General features: G+C 43.0%; 1 protein-coding gene and 1 long non-coding RNA gene across 2 annotated transcripts in view; one reads left to right on the top strand and one right to left on the bottom strand.

Annotated features, from left to right (window-relative positions):
- The window catches only part of snx25 (sorting nexin 25), a 54,656-nt gene that overhangs the window by 10,139 nt on the left and 25,122 nt on the right, over nt 1-19,395 (top strand). The window contains exons 4-6 of the mRNA XM_048232115.1: nt 2,601-2,773; nt 6,824-7,010; nt 13,324-13,394. Of these exons, the coding sequence (XP_048088072.1) occupies nt 2,601-2,773; nt 6,824-7,010; nt 13,324-13,394 (431 nt within the window). The remainder of the gene's footprint in view (nt 1-2,600; nt 2,774-6,823; nt 7,011-13,323; nt 13,395-19,395) is intronic.
- Nucleotides 17,228-19,395, bottom strand: part of LOC125286816 — a 6,391-nt gene continuing 4,223 nt past the window's right edge. Inside the window, exons 3-4 of the long non-coding RNA XR_007192248.1 lie at nt 17,744-17,801; nt 17,228-17,448 (exon numbers count right to left, since the gene is read on the bottom strand). This is a non-coding gene — a long non-coding RNA (uncharacterized LOC125286816). The remainder of the gene's footprint in view (nt 17,449-17,743; nt 17,802-19,395) is intronic.

The following is a 19,395-nucleotide window of genomic DNA, read 5'->3' as shown; positions in this document are numbered from 1 at the left end:
ACTGAAAAAAGAGAAAAAAAAAATGAGGATAAATGACATGGCCACCACAACGCAGGGAGTCCATATTCACATCTCAAATTCTGAGAACTGGCTGCTCCAGCTGTGTGTTGTAGGATATTGAAAAGCACTGACTAAGCAAGTGTCCCGCAGACCAATAGCGAGTTAGTACAGACCGTGGGACACTTCTTCCCTTTTTTGTGTGGTTCATTGGATGAGTCAGAGCCGAAATGATGGGAGAGTTGCTGATGTAAGTTAGCAAGTTTAGCAGGAATGCTTGCCTCATGAAAGGGAATGGGACGAGAAAGAGGAAAAGCTGGGCCTTTGTGAAACTTCAGTCTTTATGTGCATGCGTTGTAGGCTGCGGGAGAAGGGTCTGGTTGAGGCCAGATAAACTCTACACTCTACAAAGTAAAATTTGTACACATATGTGTTCTCACTCTCTTGCTTATCCTGATGAATATGAATCAGCTTTTCTTCAAACTGCCACACTCTTCAAAACTGGCTTTGAATGCGTTTGAATTCAATGAATTTTCAGTAGATTTCTGCCAGCACATTCCCTGAGCCCTTGGTGCATGGGAACGGAAGGTTGTTGTTGTGTGTCTGCACCCCAAGGGTGTATACTGTACATTTAGCATTTGAATGGCATCATTATTCGCTAAGCCTTTTCCCTCTGGAGGAGGGAGGGCAGAGGTGACTTTATGAGGAAAGGCAACATGCTGCTGCTGCTGCTGCTGTTGTGTTCTAGTCCTGCGCAAGCTTTGGTTCCCTGTTGGTACTGTACCTCAGCTGCTACAGCCTTGCTGACAACCCAGGCAACGGACATATCAACCATATGCTTGATACATGTTATAAATATATATATAAATACCATTATAAATATATATAAATACCATTATATGACAGATGAATGCCTGTGCATGCACTGTGCTGGTTTAGTTGGTGGAGGAGGAGCTGCTTCTGACTTGTCCTGCAGCTTATGCTTATGCCCTTTACTTTACCCATACACAAACCTGGGCCCTTTACTTTACATGAACCTGGGCCCTATACTTTACATGAACCTGGACCCTTTACTTTACATGAACCTGGCCCTATACTTTACATGAACCTGGCCCTATACTTTACATGAACCTGGGCCCTTTACTTTACATGAACCTGGGCCCTTTACTTTACATGAACCTGGGCCCTTTACTTTACCCATACATGAACCTGGACCCTTTACTTTACATGAACCTGGGCCCTTTACTTTACATGAACCTGGGCCCTATACTTTACATGAACCTGGGCCCTTTACTTTACATGAACCTGGGCCCTTTACTTTACATGAACCTGGGCCCTATACTTTACATGAACCTGGGCCCTTTACTTTACATGAACCTGGGCCCTTTACTTTACATGAACCTGGGCCCTTTACTTTACATGAACCTGGGCCCTTTACTTTACCCATACATGAACCTGGGCCCTTTACTTTACATGAACCTGGGCCCTTTACTTTACCCATACATGAACCTGGACCCTTTACTTTACATGAACCTGGCCCTATACTTTACATGAACCTGGGCCCTTTACTTTACATGAACCTGGGCCCTTTACTTTACATGAACCTGGGCCCTTTACTTTACCCATACATGAACCTGGGATGGTCTAAGAGCCCAGTGGACTTAGGGCTTCTACAGTCAGTGTTTTTGTAAAGAATGGTTATTTCTGAAATAATGTAATGTATGAAACAAACAGAAGCACGCACACGCACATACACAATGATAATATATAGAGTAGTCCTGAGCACAGCTTTGTTATTGTCTGTCCTTAAAGTACCTATGCTGACTTTATGAGTCATCCCCCTATGACTTGATTAGATTTATTATGGCTCTGATAAGTCCAGCCTTATTATTGGTTTGCGTGAACACACACACAATTACGCTGCTTATCAGGTGCTTATTAGTGGCTGTAGTGAATGAGCAACTCTCCTCTTCTTTATCCCTCACATACCATCTCTCTTTCTCCATCTCACTCTTTCTCTGTCTGTTCTTTTCTTTTCTTTTTCTCCTGACATGGTCTCTCTTCCTGTTTGTGTCCTCTGTTGTTCTCACTGTCGGGTAGCTGTCCCTTTCCTGTTTGTGTCTCACAGCTAGTGTGCTCGTCCTCCTCCTGTCTGCTGCTTCATCCTTTTTTAAATTGTTTATTGCACTTTACAGAACAAGCGCTAGGGTTAGGGTGGCAAGGGAAGCATGCCATTTTCAACCGGAGGAAATCTTGAGTCCATCAAGCTGGCTAGGTATCAGCTGTGTAACCTCTCTCTCTTTCTCCCAATCACTGCTCTTTTTCTGCCTCCTACTCTTGCTCTCATCTCTCTCTCTCTCTCTCTCTCTCTCTCTCTCTCTCTCTCGCTTTCTCTCTCTCTCATCTTTCTCTCTCTCTCTCTCTCTCTCTCTTTCTCTCTCTCTCTCTCTCCTGTCATTCATTCTCTCTCCCTTTCGCACTCTTTCTTTCTGATCCACCCTTTCTCATCCCTCTCTCTCTCTCCTTCCACTCTCTCTCTCTCTCTCTGTGATCCACCCTTTCTCATCCCTCCTTTCTTTGTGTGTCCTTCTCTCTCTCTGCAGACAGGAGGAGCTGGCGCGTGAGTTCCGTCTGCACCCGTGCCTGCGGGGGCCCGAGGAGGAGCAGCGTTTCCTGCGCTGCTGCGCTCGCCTGCTGCTGCTGTGTCTGCTGCCCACCCGCGACGCCCGCTCCCACAGCCTCCGTGCCGTGCTCGTCGAGATCGTCGCCAACAAAGGTGATGATGCCCAGCCAAATGACCGCAACGCAGCGAATGTGTTCCCTAGAATAGGGATCACATTAAAAATACTGAAGCGGCAGCAGCAAAGCGTAACGCAATGCTAATTTGCTTAATTCAGAGTTAATTAAGTTTGTAATTAATGTCTTTGCTAAGTAATGTTAAAGGTTGTATCAGCGATGGCGGGATAACGTCACTTCTGTTGACGTTCAAACAAAACAGAGAGCTAGCTTGATACTCCCTCCCCTCCCTTCCGTGCAATTGAAACTCTCCTGAACACGCATCTCATCGGTTATTGGTTGGAACACTGTATTTTGCCTTTGAGTGGTTAGCAACACTTGTTGGTAGCAATTGTTTTTGTACAGATCTCAGAGCCTATAGCTGCCTACAGAGACACGTTTTTTTGACGGCCTGCTTATGGGACGGGCAGCATTTAGTAAAATGAGCGGATCTTTAGGAAAGATTAGATGAATGTGATCATTTATGTTTAGGCCTTTTTTGCGCCTGCAATCACTGATACAACCTTTAAGCACTAATGTCTGTACAATGGAAAGAATCGTCCCACCCTTATAAACAATTGTATTGCTTTGATTGGACAGAATGTCTGGAGTGTTCCTAGGATACATGAAACTGACATTGATGAGTCTAGCGTTACATTCTGAAAGTTGAACCTTCTCTGAATCTCTCTTTGACGCACCTGGCTGTTTAAGTTCAAGACTACATCCTGTTTACATGGTGTGGCAGCACACATGATGAGTTCTCACGATTAGATTGCCCACCAGGCCAGAAAGTTCGCTTTCACATCGGTTTGTGCGCCCACATTTAGGCTCCATAAATAATTTATAATTTGAACAGTTCAGTACTGTGCAGTCGTTAAGGTGGTTTCCGCTGTGACCTGGTAAAGCAGAGCTCTACCACAGACTATCACTGGAACAGGTGTCGATCTTGATATGAAGCTGTTGTTCATGCCGCTTTCATTTCCAATGCTATGACCTGAGAGAGTCTGCTTCCTGTGTCACACGTTCTGAATGTCACTGTGTGAGAGATTCACAGAGACATACAGATTGGATCCTTTTTTTTTTTACTGTATTTGCCCAAGTCCCCTTCCAACATGTTTAGTGCAATCTGGTTTCTGTGGAAACACGCTTCAGCGGCGAATGGTTGATCCCTGGGCTGTGGAGCGGAGGCGTTCAGTGCTGTGAGTGAGTGACAGTTCAGTCTCAGGGACGTAATTGGGTTTGCCTCAGAGACACAGCCTTTATGTAATATGGTGATATTGTCGTGTAACATCTAAAAATAAACCTTGTAGCACTCTTTTGGGTAGGAGAGCATACACAGACAGACAGATGACACACACACACACACACACACACACACACACACACACACACACACACTACACACTAGACAGTAGAGGTGGGTTGCGTTTGTTTTGTAGTGCCTGACAAAAGCAAAAAAAAGAAAAAACCTTAAGGCGTCTCATTTAGGCCTTATCATCTGCGTTACTTAGCAACGTCGCTCCTTCAATTCGCTGATAATGTTACAGCCCCCATCTGCCATTGAGCTGTGTGCAGTGATAAAATGCATTCATCTTTTTAGTCACCTTTTTGTTTACATTTTCCCCCAGTTTTTTCCATGACGCGTTCATTGTGGCTGTTGTCGGCTGTTGAAGTCTTGGTCATGCCCGTGGAGAAAGATAACAGATCTCCTAGAGACCAATACCCGGCAGAGAAAGCTAGCAAATCTCTGAGGCTTGGGGCCAGCAGTGATGTGGCTAAGTGCAAATTGAATTGGAAGACGCTTATTTTTGGTGCCTCCTCGAATTTCGGCCATATCAGTTTTTGATTTAATCTGACGGCATAATTCATTTGGGAAGAGATCAAATCTGGCACAATGCTCTCCTCTGTGGCCTCAGCAGTTCATGACAGGCGGCAGATTTCATGCCCTGCTTTTATAAGGCCGACAGGAAGGCATCCAAGCAGGATGTTTTAGTCATGTTTTGTCTTTCTTCATAAGGGACCACCGGAACTTTTGCGTCATCAGTCCCAGCCAGCATGAGCCTCGTGCACCAGCACTGTAATTCGATTTATCTCACCAATTCCCAGAGATAAGCCTTGAAATCGCTGTTAAAAAGGCATTCTTTGCATGTTAGGCAGCTTGGCTGGGCTGATGGCAGGTGCTGTGTGTTTGTATGAGATCTGTATTGCATGCGTATGTGTTTATTTAGTGTATTTAAATGTGTGGTATATTTAAAATGTGAAATTGTTTGTGTTTCTTACATTGTGTGTGTGTGTGTGTGTGTGTGTGTGTGTGTGTGTGTGAGTGTGTGTTCATTTAGGCCATATGTACAAACACAGGCAGTCGGGGTTCAATTCCAGAACCCAAAATTGCGAGTCCCTGACATTTTGGATAAAAGCTAAATTTATTCTATAATTATTTTAAATCCACTCACTACGCTTTTTCTTAATGTACGGAAATGTATGCGGCAACATTTAACCTCTGAAAACAGGCATGACAGGCTAGTCTTGCTATGCATGCTTTCCATACTCTGGAAAGGAAGTAGTGAAGCTGTTAACGGATGCAAAAAAGACAATTATACTGGTAAAATTATGGCTCAAAATTCACTGCAAAATGTCTGGAAATTGTGTGGAACCCAGGAGGTGTCATTGCAAGATATTTTTGTGTATCGAGAGAATGTGCGCACGTTTTACTAAATAGTGCGCTCATTCAACTAAATTGTGCTCTCAATTTAGTAAAACATGTGCACGATTTAGTAAATTGTGCGCTCAATTTACAACAATTAAAATGAGAGTATAATTTAGTAAAATAAGCGCACTATTTAGTAAAATGTGCACACAATTCAGTAAAATGAGCGCACGTTTTCTGGATATATATCAAAAATGATCTTACAATGACCCCTCTAGGGTTCTGTAAAATTGTCTAAGGTTTAATAAGGTTAGCTTCTATTGTAATCCACCGTGTTTGGCTTAGTGGGTCTGGTGTGTTTGTTGTGTGTTGTTTGAGTAATTCAGTGTAGGTCTCTTGAGTGATTTCTTATCCTTGCACTGACTTCAAAGCTTAACTCAAACGTTATAGTTCAGAGGGAATTGAAATGAAAGCTGCTCTCCAAATCAAACAATCCTCTCGTTATGTGTCTTGTCATTTCCTCCGTATTCTCTAATAAACTTTCCTTTGCTCGTCCTCTCTTATTTACTGATTTCTCTCTATCTCTCTCTTTCTTTCTCTCTCTCACTCCATCTACTAGACCCCCTTACTCTCCCCATTCTCACCCCCACAAAAAAAAATATATAGCAAAAGAAAATCAATGGATATTGAGCTCCCCAATTAAGGTCACACGCACGTACGCGCGCACACACACACACACACACACACACACACACACACACACACACACACACACACACCATCCAAAGCCTCTAAACTACACTTAGGCCTGTGTGTCGGTGGGCCAATGTAGATTTCCCTTCTGCTCAGCTCGATCCTTCCATCAGCATACATTAGGCTCCCCTCTCTTATGACAGGCCTTGCACTGTTTACGTAAAGGAAAGATGGAGGAGTTTGTTTCAGCTGTGGTGTCTTCTGTTTGCCTGTGTGTGTGTGTTTATGCATGCATGAAAATTCATCGAATATTTAGAATGTATAACTGTGCGTTCTCCTGAGTCTGTGCGTCATCCGTCTCTCTGCCAGTGTATGAATTTTGTATGAGGTTTTGATTTATTTTTGTATGCGGATGCAGTTTGTTTCTCTGTGTGGTCCAGGTCCAGATGGTACACAAATGGTACCTTTTCATCTTTGCTCCATTCTTTTACTTTATGGTATTTACTGCCATCTGGGATCTGTGTTTACTCTTGTCTGTATTAGCAGTAACATGTTGAGTTGTCATATCTAAAAGTTACAGATAAGTCTTTATGGTATTGCCCTATACAGTTGCTGTTGAGACATCTATGGGGGGGATCTGTTATCTGTGTGTGTTGCAAATTGTCTGGTCACGTCACATCACGTCTCTGCTGTGGTCTGTCTTGTGTCCAGTGCTGAAGCCGATGGTGGAGCTGCTGAGTGACCCAGACTACATCAACCGCATGCTACTGGCCCAGCTGGAGCAGCGCGAGCAGCTCAACGAGCACCACAAGAAGGCCTACACCTACGCGCCCTCCTACGAGGAGTTCATTAAGCTCATCAGCACCAGCTCCGACATCGACTTCCTCAAACAGCTCAGGTGAGAGAGGCGGCCAGGTGCTGGTGGTGCAGTAGCAGCAGCCTTCATTCCACCAGTGGGTCTAAGTTCCCATGGGGGCGGACCTACGTTTGATTCCGACACGTCCCCCCATATGTCAATCTATCCTGGCCACTGGTGAGCAGTGGCTGTTGCTATGCGCCATGCCGTGCTGCACGCTATCTTACAATCCTCCCTGCTGGAGCTCATTCATCTGCTGACAGACTGACTGACGGAATGTCTGCTGAGTCAATGCAGAAGATGAAGGGAGAGGCTGAGGGTTTAGTTGTGGTGCTTTTGGCTGTGTCATGACTTGCTCCTTTGGCACTGAGTCGGAGGGGTTTTAATCTCAGTTACTTTAAGTGGCGTGGCGAGAGAGATAAAGACAGGACGGGTAAGGCTGTGTCTTAGGAATTGGATTAGAGCTTAGTGACAAGTCGTCCTCATGAGAGGGTGCCTTTCTCGGTCTTGACTGTCCGTCTTTGCATTACACATTCCATGGGTCCCTAACAACTCACTCAAACATCTACATTTTGGAGGAGATGTCAGGACGGTACATTTGGTGATTGTGTAGTAGGTTCAGAACGGAAACAGAAATTGAAATATTAGATCATTACCACATTTACAGTGTTGTTTTGTTCCAAATGTAATCACAAGTTTACTTTTGAAACAACAGCATTAGAGGGATCTGTCACAAATTGATAGATCTAATATCTCTGTGTCATCTCAAAGATAAAGAACCGTGAGCCATGTGTGTCATGCTTCTAGTGGATCATTACCAGGATGCTTTCAGAAGAATTTAATTGAAAAGAGGAAGAGACTTTCAGATTTTTTTTCTGTGCAAATAGAAGTCTATGTTCACCTGTCCTGAGGAGCCTGGCAAACACCCACAAGATTTAGCTAAAGTCCTTTTAGGCAAGTGGCTATATTGCAACGGTTTTTGGACACTGATCAGGCATCTATTTTGGCAGAAATGCATGTGCGCAAGGCTTCATGACACCAATCTTGCTCCAGCGGCAAGATCACAACACATGATTGGCATGATGTATTCACAACACACCACTTGATTGGCACGATGTTTTCACATGACCACTATTTCGCCGCGGAAGGGGCAGTATATGTGTAGACAACTGCCCTATTGATGTTACAAACTAACCCCATGCATTTGAGTGCTGTGTCTTCTCATTAGAAAGTCTCTGATGTAGCCTGGTTAGAGTTAGAACAAAGCCCTAGCGATCGGCAAGCCACCACTGACAACATGTATTGTGATATGTGTGTTTTGGTGTGAGAGAGTTGAAGAGGGAAGGAAATGCATTCACAAATCATAGCTCTGGAATACTTGATGGATGTTTGGATATTTGAATTATTTTCATTTGAATAGGCATCTGTTTATTTGCTTTTGCCAGCAAGCATCTGAAAAAAGCATATTATTAAAGGTGCTGGGTAACATCACTTCTGTTGACTTTCAAACAAAACAGAGAGCTAGCTACTTCCTGCCCCTCCCTCCCATGCTGCTCCTGTGCAATTGAAACTCTCCTAAATGTGCATCTCATCTGTGATTTGCTGGAACAGTTTATGTTTTTATGGGATAGGTTTGCCCAGGTTGGAGCCTGGGCTGTCCAGAGATCGCGTTTTTTTACATGGATTCAGGACACAGACAGCTAGCGGTTGGTTAGGTGATGTTTGCAGTAAGTGACATAAAATATTTTAGCCTAAAAAACGTGTGGCATCGCTTAGAGCACCTGATGTTTACTATTTGAAACTTACCTGTTGCTATGCTAACAGCATAAGCCTGCGATGGATTTGTCATTTTGGTTTTGCCTCTCGTTGAAAGGGAACGATTTTTATTTTTCTTTCACCCTGACAAGTTGAGGCATGAATCGGAGCATCCTGACATTTGAATGTGGCTTTTGTGGTGGGGGTAAATAAATAATTAAGCAGATTTGTCAGCTGTATTGATCTTGGGCAGAGAAGAATGCTTTTTGAACTTCCTGTAGGTTTCAACACACTCCCTCAAGCTCCCTCATTGCATTGGGTTCATGGACTATACAGCATCTCGCGGGCTCACTGTTAGAACCCATTATGCTTTTTAAATGGGAATAAATGTTCTCCAGAAATTGTCCAAATGTGCTCGTACACCCACAGTAACCATTAACGGTACCAACAATTAGCAACATAACGGCCTGTGTGTTTACTCCCGAAGACCCCTGTTTAGGAAAAGAAATGGTTGCTATTTGGTGTGGCAGACGACCACTGCAAATGGTATTTTTGGCTCTCTCCATGTTTCTGGGTGTCTGAAGCAAACCAATAATAGCCAGGAAGGATTACCTTTTGGTTTATGAACAGAAAGCAATGTGGGCTTTTTGTCATTTTCTACTACATAAAGACATATTGAGAAAAGAGTTACTCTTAAATGTGTCTGACCTACTGGGTCTGACATCTGAAAAATAGCACAATGGCCACAACTTCAGAGGGATAAGAAGTAAAATGGTTAGTCCCTCTAAACTGTTCTTGTTTGAATAATGAGCTCTCTTAACTCTGATAGTGGACAGGCTTTGCAGCTGCATCAATTTCTCTTCTGCTCTATTTAAACGAATGTTCAGAATCAAATGTACAGGGAAATATCTCTTGTTGCCAAGCACATGCAAGCATGAAAACGGTGCAGCACATATGCTTACCTTTTCATGTTAACATGACTGAAATCTTTGAGGTCAGTGATTGAAATCCGTGAGCCGCCAACGCCGACCACACACAAATAGCAAATATATTGCAACATATGGTTTACATTTTCACCTAGCACATTTTTCTGTAAACATGTTTCGCTACTCAATATTGAAACATTTGATGTTTGATTAGTATACCTGCAACAGAGACGTAGCTCACTGAGTCAGTCACACCGTGGAGGACTGCATTGACCTTGCATTTATGATTCAGTGCTATTGCATGTGTACATCTGAGAGATTGAGTGAGACCTGTGAGGTTCAGGGAAACACGCACGTGAGAAATGTTGAAAAAATCTGTGAGTGTCACAGATCAATTGTGAGATTTGACAGCTATGCATATGGCAAAAGTAAAGCATACTGAAATTAGATTCTCATAGACTTTGTTTTTGGAAAACAAAAGGCAAAAATAGTATAGTCTATATAAGTATATATACTCTTTTGATCCCGTGAGGGAAATTTGGTCTCTGTATTTATCCCAATCGGTGAATTAGTGAAACACACACAGCACACAGTGTACACACAGTGAGGTGAAGCACACACTAATCCCGGCGCAGTGAGCTGCCTGCTACAGCGGCGCTCGGGAGCAGTGAGGAGTTAGGTGCCTTGCTCAAGGGCACTTCAGCCGTGGATGTGGGCATATAGGAGAGCAGTGCTCAACCACTTCCCCCGCCCACATTTTTCCTACTGGGTCGGGGCTCGAACCATGGTGGAAGGAGATGAGATGAAGCCATAGGCCACATTCCCAGCATTCTGGATCTTAGCACACCAGCGTTATGGCTAATGAGGAGACATTCAGATCTAGCTCAATAGCACACCAGTGTTATGGCTAAGGAGGAAATGAGGAGACATTCAGATCTAGCTCAATAGCACACCAGCGTTATGGCTAACAAGGAAATGAGGAGGCATTCAGATATGGCTCAATAGCACACCAGCGTTATGGCTAATGAGGTAACGAGGAGACATTCAGAACTGGCTCAATAGCACACCAGCGTTATGGCTAACAAGGAAATGAGGATGCATTTAGAACTGGCTCAATAGCACACCAGTGTATGGCTAATGAGGAAAGGAGGATACATTCAGATCTAGCTCAATAGCACACCAGCGTTATAGCTAACGAGGAAATGAGGAGGCATTCAGATATGGTTCTTGTGAAGATATTCTCTGCTAACTCTGCTAGATGTGGCCGTGTATTACCATATTAAGTCATAAGAAATAGATAAAGTGACCTGGAAGTTTTATCTCATAGTATTTGCACATAAACATAATACTGCTGCCGCATGTTATCAACTCTGATTTTGTTTAATGACTGCGTTCAGAAGCACCATTTTTCAGAAACAACTACAGAATGTAAATTCCCATAATGTGAAGTTGAGCTCATTTTTCAGGATGTCATTTACAACTCAATATTCCCATTTCACTTGTGGGGAATACATTTGGCCATAAGCCTACATCATAACATGTATGATGTCGTGTGTATGATATCGTGTGTACATGTTGTTGTAGATGCACACAACATGGATGGGCGTGTGGCGGCTCAAAGTGTTTTTGTGAGTGAGTATTTTGCCTCTTGCAAAGAGCCCTGCCCTTTGCTGATTTATTACTAGTAATTTACTATCATTGACTGGCCATTGACTGTTCCCAGTAATGCACTGTCTTGACGAGTCCATTATGTTTGTGCTCCTCTAATGTTTTCGTGTGCAATGAAGACTTTGAATACGAGACCCACAATCACATTAGGGGCCATTTTCCCTCACTGGATTAATGGCAGTTCCTTGGTTTCGAAAACAAGGCTGTCCATCAAGGCCCCATTCAGACTGCTGACCATTCAGGACTTGTTACTGTAGTTATCAAGAAACATTAAAGGGACACCAGGCAAGCCTGATGCTTTTTCTCTACGAAACTCCCCCTCGCTCAGTCTGAAGCTCTTTTCCTTTTCTTTGCGTCCTCCGTCAAGGGTTTTCGCTGCTTCTTCGCCGGCTCTGCCATTATACACACGTTTGCAACAATCTCTAGCGTTTCGTTAGCCTGCCTCTGTGCTGTAAACTGATCCTGCTTCGGTCTGCGGGTAGGATACACCGAACTTGCAAGTGGGATATTCTTCCTACAGGCAGTAGGGGCGGGCGAGAGAGCCTTCATTCGCCCCGTAATGAGTCATTTAACCATATACCGACTTTCGAAGATGATTAATTAACACGAAAACGTTGCCTGGTGTCCCTTTTAAAGTCACAGTCTGTAATTCTCGAGAAAGGTTGTTGCTGTTTCAGCTCGCCTGCCAGTAAGATGACATGCCTTTCTGTTGTGCTTCTGCAGCAATGTGTTAATTGGTAGGAACAGTGTCTTGGTCTGAGCCTCTTTGGTTGTTTTCCATTTACAGACCATTTACACACCAGTTTTTATCCACACAAAGACACACACACACACACACAACCGACTGTTAGAGGAGCCAAATAGCTGAAATTGACAAAAAGTGTTTTGGATGAAAATCACGGACCGGACCTTTAATTGTCTCGTTGTCTGAGAGAAAGTTAATGAGTTCCCGTGTCTGCTGAGTTACTTTTGTGTGACTTTCATAAGCACATTCAATTCAGTGGGGGTTTATCACGTCGCTCCCTGCAAGTGCCGGCGGGAGAGATGATTTGTAATGAATATTTAACACCTTTTTTTATTAGACCTCGTCCGTTTCATTTATTGGGAATGGGACTCGTATCGCTTGTGACCTGCAAGTTCCCATTTCTCAATGAAATGCAATACACGCTGTGGTCTTAATCACTCATTTTTTCATCACGAGTCAAGGTTTATTAATGGTGCTGCCATTTCCTCAAAGGGCAAAATGTAACCAAACGTCACCTTCTGTGGTTTCACCAGTGGGGAGTGCCCTCTTAGTTTGATTTGCAGCCATTATCTTAGCCGTTTAGTTCTTAACAATCAAAATTAACTTCATTTCTCTCCTTGGGCTTTCGTTGAATCATCCACTCATCCACTATACAGTGCACTCTATAGTGGCTACTTGGCGCTTTCAGTTTAATTAGTCTAAATGAGTGCTATATCCCTAGGTAAGGTTAAGGAGTTGGCAACTGCAAGAGGTTGGATGGTCTTAAAAGAAACTTTGTGGTTGACTGTAGGCAGCTGTAAACCACAGGGACATCTGTATATGTCATTCTAAACCGGACCCACATTTTCAGTGCCGAATAGAGGTTCCTGTTGCAGAAGATGCAGTGAAAACAGGATGAGAGCCTGATGTTTTGTGTTGCTGTCTGTGCTATCTCCAAGTACCAGATTGTTGAGGAGATGTGATGTGTATGTGTGTGTCTGTGCTATCTCCAAGTACCAGATTGTTGAGGAGATGTGATGTGTATGTGTGTGTCTGTGTTTTCTCCAAGTACCAGATTGTTGAGGAGATGTGATGTGTGTGTCTGTGTTTTCTCCTGGTACCAGATTGTTGTGGAGATGTGATGTGTATGTGTGTGTCTGTGCTATCTCCAAGTACCAGATTGTTGAGGAGATGTGATGTGTATGTGTGTGTCTGTGCTATCTCCAAGTACCAGATTGTTGAGGAGATGTGATGTGTATGTGTGTGTCTGTGTTTTCTCCAGGTACCAGATTGTTGTGGAGATCATCCAAGCGACGACGCTCAGTAGCATTCCACAGCTGAAGAAACAGAAAGGTAAGAAGACACGGGGGAGTTGTTTTATGTTTACTCTGCATGCAGTTTAAAGGAAATTATTTTTCTCCCACATTCATCCTCCCCAGCCAGACACTTTAGCTCACGCTGTGCTCAGACTTAATTGCTGTACAGCTCAGTGGTCTGCAGCCTGTAGGTCTCCAATATAGATGCATGGAATGTTCTGCAAAAAGGGAATTAATGGCCTGCAAGTGGGGTACACCCTGGAGGTCTTCGCTACGGGCCGTGTCACATTAAAAAGTGTCCTCCGTGTAGGGTTGCAAAGGGGCGGTAAATTTCCGGAAACTTACCAGAAACTTTCCATGGGAAGTTAATCTGGGGAATTTTGGAAATATTCCAAATTGGAAACTTTCATGGAATTAAAGGAAATTATGGGAATTTACGGGAATTAACTGGGAATTTGCATGCTAGCGGGAATCCCATTCTCTGCCTATGGTTTACTAGTGTGATAAGCTAGCAACACTGAAACCACTGAACTGCCCAAGATACACCACGCCTCTCAACAACAAAATCCAATTGGTTGGAACATTGACTGACAATCAGTTTGTTCAGTTAGAATTCCCTGAAAATGGTAAAACAAATAAAAATATAATGACACAACATACCACCCCAACATAACCTTATAGATTATGTAAATTATATATATAAGTTGTCAAGCTTAATCAGACAGATTAATCGTCCCATTACAGTTTATGCAAAATGACATACACCCATTTGAATGAGGACAAAAGTGACGACAAGCCCATAACTGGGCAACTCTGTTTGCAAACTTCCCCCAGTTTCACACCAGTTATTCTCACATGAGATGACATTTTCACTGGGAATTTATTTTCCCCATGCACATGAACGCACCATAGGTTTCCTTTATGTCTAGTAGCCTATGCTGATTGCTGTGTGCATGGGATTGACGTATGTGCAGGGTAGAAATTTGACTGAAATTGCATTAAATCAGGTTGTTTCAACTAATATTATGCTGCAAGATGGGGTTTTGTCCACTACATTTAAGTTCCCTGTTATAGACTTGCTTGCCATAAACTTGCTTGCCATAAACTTGCCATATTAAAAAATCCCAGTTTATTCCCATTAATTCCCGTTTATTCCTGTTAATTTCCGTATATTCCCGTTAATTCCCATGGAAAGTTTCCAACTTTGAAAATTCCCGAAATTTTGCAACCCTACCTCCGTGTCACATTAAAGAGTGTCCTCCGTGTCACATTAAAGAGTGTCCTCCGTGTTGTGTTGAGGTCTCTTGTTCTTGTTCACGTTATGAGACTGAAGTGTAACATTCTGTTCTGCACCCCGTAACCATAATGACAGGACTCAGGAGTAATGACTTGGATATGGGTAATGAATGGGGTAATAGAACACAGAGGGCACTTTCATAAGGGTAAATGAAATCAGATTGCCGTTACCAAACATTGTGGTCTCCCGTACAGAAAAAATCAGTGCTTTGCTGCACCTCCTGCTGTGGAGAAGCCAAGCCAAGCTCTATTCTCCCCTTGCGGTAGTGGCTGATCATCAGGTTCGGTTCAGTGCCCATCTCAGTGATTGACAAGCCGGCCAATAACAGAACCCGTCGTGCTCGGTCACCGGGAAAATGTGAGGGGCCGCAAGCAGCATGCTTTGCTGAGAGATGGCATTTCATATTCTCCCCCTGCCCTCCACAAGTTAGCCCAGAGACTACATGAAGTGGCGGATGGCCGCCTTCCAGCCATGCTGGAAAATGTCACTCACTGACTCTCTCTCTCTCTCTCTCTCTCTCTCTCTCTCTCTCTCTCTCTCTCTCGCTCATTTTGCGTGTCTCCCAATTTTTTTTACGGATTATTCTATTTGCTCGGCTAAGCTTGCAGGGAGAGAGAGAGAGAGGGTTTTTAAGGCAAATGAGCTCACTCTCTAGCAGAAGTACAGGAGACCTGGAGAAAGGCAGGTCAGTAGATAGATGCCTTGTAGTTCTGTCTGCTGTCTGCTGTTCTGAAGTGGCACTTTCGCTTTCTGCTCCCTCCCTTGCTCAGTTTATTGAAATGAAAACAGGAACTGTGGTCCACTAGAGTCATATTGAGTTGTGCCTTGTGGGTTGTTTTGCAAGAAGTTGTTTTTTTTTCTTTTTCTTTTTTCTTCCGTCTCCGTGAGGAGGGGCTCTTCATTTGTTCTCTGGGCCTCCTGCTCCCGACTTCCCCCTCCAAAAAAAAAAAAAAAAGACAAATGAAGCCATATATAACCTCTGTGGTGGGTGGACACAGCAGTAGCTTTTATTAAATGAAGCGGATGGGAAATTGGCTCTCTGGATGTGTCATTGCCTCTCTCATCTCTCTATCTTTCCCTCCCCTCTCCCTCTCCCTCTCCCCTCTCTCTCTCACTCTATGTTCTCCCCCCCCCCTCTTTCTCTCTCTCTCTCTCTCTCTCACTCTCTCTCTTCTTCCCCTCTCTATTTCTCTCTCTCTCTCTCTCTCTCTCTCTCTCTCTCTCTCTCTCTCTCTCTCTTCCCCTCTCTATTTCTCTCTCTCTCTCTCTCTCTCTCTCTCTCTCTCTCTCTCTCACTCTCTCTCTTCTTCCCCTCTCTATTTCTCTCTCTCTCTCTCTCTCTCTCTCTCTCTCTCTCTCTCTCTCTCTCTCTCTCCTGTCTGTGTTCAGTGTGCAGTTGTTTTGTGTGCCCACAGGTGCTTGTAGGAGGAGACGTGATGCTAGATGGTGTTGCCAGTGGTAAACTGCCACAGCTTAAAAGAACTGCGGCACCACATAAGTCCTGTTTGGGTGGGGAATATTCCCCTGTTTCTTTCTTGATACACTTATTTTAAATCTTAAAGTAGGAAGCAGTATTCTTTTAATGATTTCTCTTTAGCACTCCCCCCCTCCTTCCTCCTCCTGTGGATGACGCACACAAAAGTGCAGCGACAGTCTCACAGAGTTGCAAAATAATCAGCCGCGTTTACAGTATCTCATTTCTGTCCAGTCATGCTCTGGACCTGACTACACTAGAATCTGCCCAGACAATGCCTGTCTGAGGAGTCCTAATGATACAGTATGATCTTGCAAAGTGGGAAAGGAACTCGAGTTCTCACCCAGAAGCCGTGTATGGGTGATGCGAGCAATTGGATGGATCTCTCTAAAAGCCAACAGACTTGCCTTGCAAACTCCAACAACAGCACTGTGTGCACTCAAAGAGCTAGCTAGTTAAAGTGTAACTCTTGCCAAAATGTTGTATTTTTGAATATACCCGAGTCAAACTTTCGTTTAAAAGCATAATTAAGTTGGAAGCGCCACTTTTAAGCTTGCCCATATTGTATTTTTCGGGCCAAATGGCCTTTTGAATGGGAGTCGTATGGGCACTACTATTTTGATGCATGATCGCATTAAATTCTCTATTTTTAAAACGCTAAGATTGCTCGACACAACATGAAACTTTGATCGTAGTATCACCAGTGTCTCTACATACTCGAGCGTTGAGAACATTGTGTTTTGTGCACAGAGTTTACTAAAAGAAAGGTTTTGAACAGCTCACTTGGTTTTTCTGCTCGCCGCCATTTTACCAGTCTAGAAGTGAGTTGTCCAAAACCTTTCTCAGAATCAGAATCAGCTTTATTGGCTGGGTTTGCGTAAACAAACAAGGAATTTGACTCTGGTTAATCTTTGCTCTCAAAGTACAACACTCACTTAACATATTAGAATAAAAAATATAAAATAAAAAAATAAATAATAAAAAATAAAAACACTCACTTAACATATAAGAATAAAACCCTGTGTAAACTCTGTGTACGTAAACAATCCTACACTATCATTGACTCTCTCTTGATACATCACTAAAATATTACCTTATTGCCATAGTCCAAGCAAAGTTCACTTCCTGCCATCTCTTGATCAGCTCCAAGGCAATTTTCTTCCAGAGTCAGAGTCCGACCCATCTGCATCTGTGGTGGAAGCAGTGGAAATGGAGGAAACTGTGGAAGCTGCCTCTTGTTCAGAGCTTTTCTTTCTCCGCTTGGCTTTTGGGGCAGGAGCATCGTACTTCTTCCGTTTTGCTGGTTTTGCTGGCAGCGCCCTAAGTAGACCCAGGACAAAGGGAGATATCAAACAAACAATATCACAGTATCACCACTTACATGACGGAGGCAGGATAAGACATGATAAAGTAAGCTACACAACCATACATAGCCTACAAATGCATGCAAACATGCACATACACACACAAATGTCAGGAGTGATGCATAGCCATAGTCATTTATAACACAAGCCTTAAATCTGAGCTGTCGTGTTGACCGGTGTTGCAATACCTGTCAACACTCTAGCTCAGGCATTTCCCTGTCTGATCTTTAGATGAAGGGGCAACTGCTTACCTGGGTCTCGTCATCGTCACTGGAAACTTCAGCAGCCGTACTTACACTCTGCAACCACCTGAGTCCAAAACATAAAAGCGTGAAAACGTAACAAATAATGTATGAAAGAAACAATTAGTTGTTTACACTGTCTATTACTCAGGCGGTCCATTTGTTATAAATATCCCATAAGGAAGTGTTTGCCACACCTTCTTCTCCCTTTAACATGTCCATAGACCACTTGATCAGACAAAGAATAATGAAGCGCTATAATCATCATTTGAAACAATGTAACCATTTTTGGACCTGAGGCAAAAACAATGTGTCAATGTTTAGTAGGGTTGGGTATCGTTTGGGTTTTATCCGATACCGGTACTAAATCGATACTTTTAAAATGCTGCCGGTGCCAAAATGGTGCCTGAACCGGTAGCCTACTTTGTTTTTACAATAAAATGGTCTAAAGCATGAATTGCTTTTTTTATTGATAAGACAAATTTGAACATGAAATTAAACGGTTATATTCAATTTACTATTAATATCTCATTGCTTCTATGCATAATACATTTAAATGTTAAAACAGCTTGTCATGAATGCACACACAATGGTACAGTAAGCTCTGCTTTCAAGTTTATCCATTGTAGGCGGCTTGCCATAAGGTATGTTAAAACCGCTTGCCATGGAACTGCCAGGTCATGGACAACCACAATTGCACTTTGTGCACTGACTTATGACCTGACCTACATGGTTGCACATAGCCTACCTGCCTTCCCCTAAACAGTCAAGCAAATGTAAAAACTACTGTAATCGCCTAACTGTAAATAAGAATTGGGAGCAACATTTAAACTGTGTTCAACATTACATGTTTTCTATTATACACACAATCATAATACATCACGACAGAATGAAGCAGTTTCTCAAAAGGCAAAGGGAAAAGATGCAGAGAAAGAGATCACCACCAAAGTCCCAATGCATGTCCCCCCACACAGAAAACTCAGCTTTTTTTACATCCCAACTAAAACATTTTGATAGAAAAAGGCCAAACAAAGTGCATTCAATTTATTGAAAAAAAAAACCCCATACAAACAGAAAAATCAAACAACAGAACATACTACTAAACTACTTCTACTACCAACACAATGCATGTGAACGCTGACCATTAGAAGAATGTGATATATAGCACATATCATCGTTTTGTTAAAAGTGGCAGAACAATCAAGTACACAAACAAGTACCGGTACAATCAAATACACAAACCCTTTTTCAAACACCAGCATGCAAGTTCCATCTCCTATGATTATACTGAATACATAATCAATGTCAGTGACCTTCCTCTTTCTACCGTCCTCTCTTTCAATGACTTCCCACTGATGTGTGCCCTCTAAAGGAAATGGGAGCATGGTATTCTACAGAACCTCGTCAAAAGGAAATAATTCTGCATTATCACTGACGCACTAGTGAATAGCCTGGCTTGAATAATTCTGCATTATCACTGACGCACTAGTGAATAGCCTGGCTTGAATAATTCTGCATTATCACTGACATACTAGTGAATAGCCTGGCTGGTTAGTTGAAGCAACAGGAGTGCTTATCAGTATTTCATATAACCATATGCCATCAAAATTAATTCGGGGATAATCTAGCTACCTATGAATACCTTTAAAAACAGTAAAAAG

The sequence above is a fragment of the Alosa alosa genome, chromosome 21, assembly GCF_017589495.1.
Source record: "Alosa alosa isolate M-15738 ecotype Scorff River chromosome 21, AALO_Geno_1.1, whole genome shotgun sequence".
Taxonomy (NCBI): Eukaryota; Metazoa; Chordata; class Actinopteri; order Clupeiformes; family Clupeidae; genus Alosa; species Alosa alosa.
The sequence above is the reverse complement of the archived record's forward strand: the minus strand, read 5'-3'. Positions and strand labels throughout refer to the sequence as shown.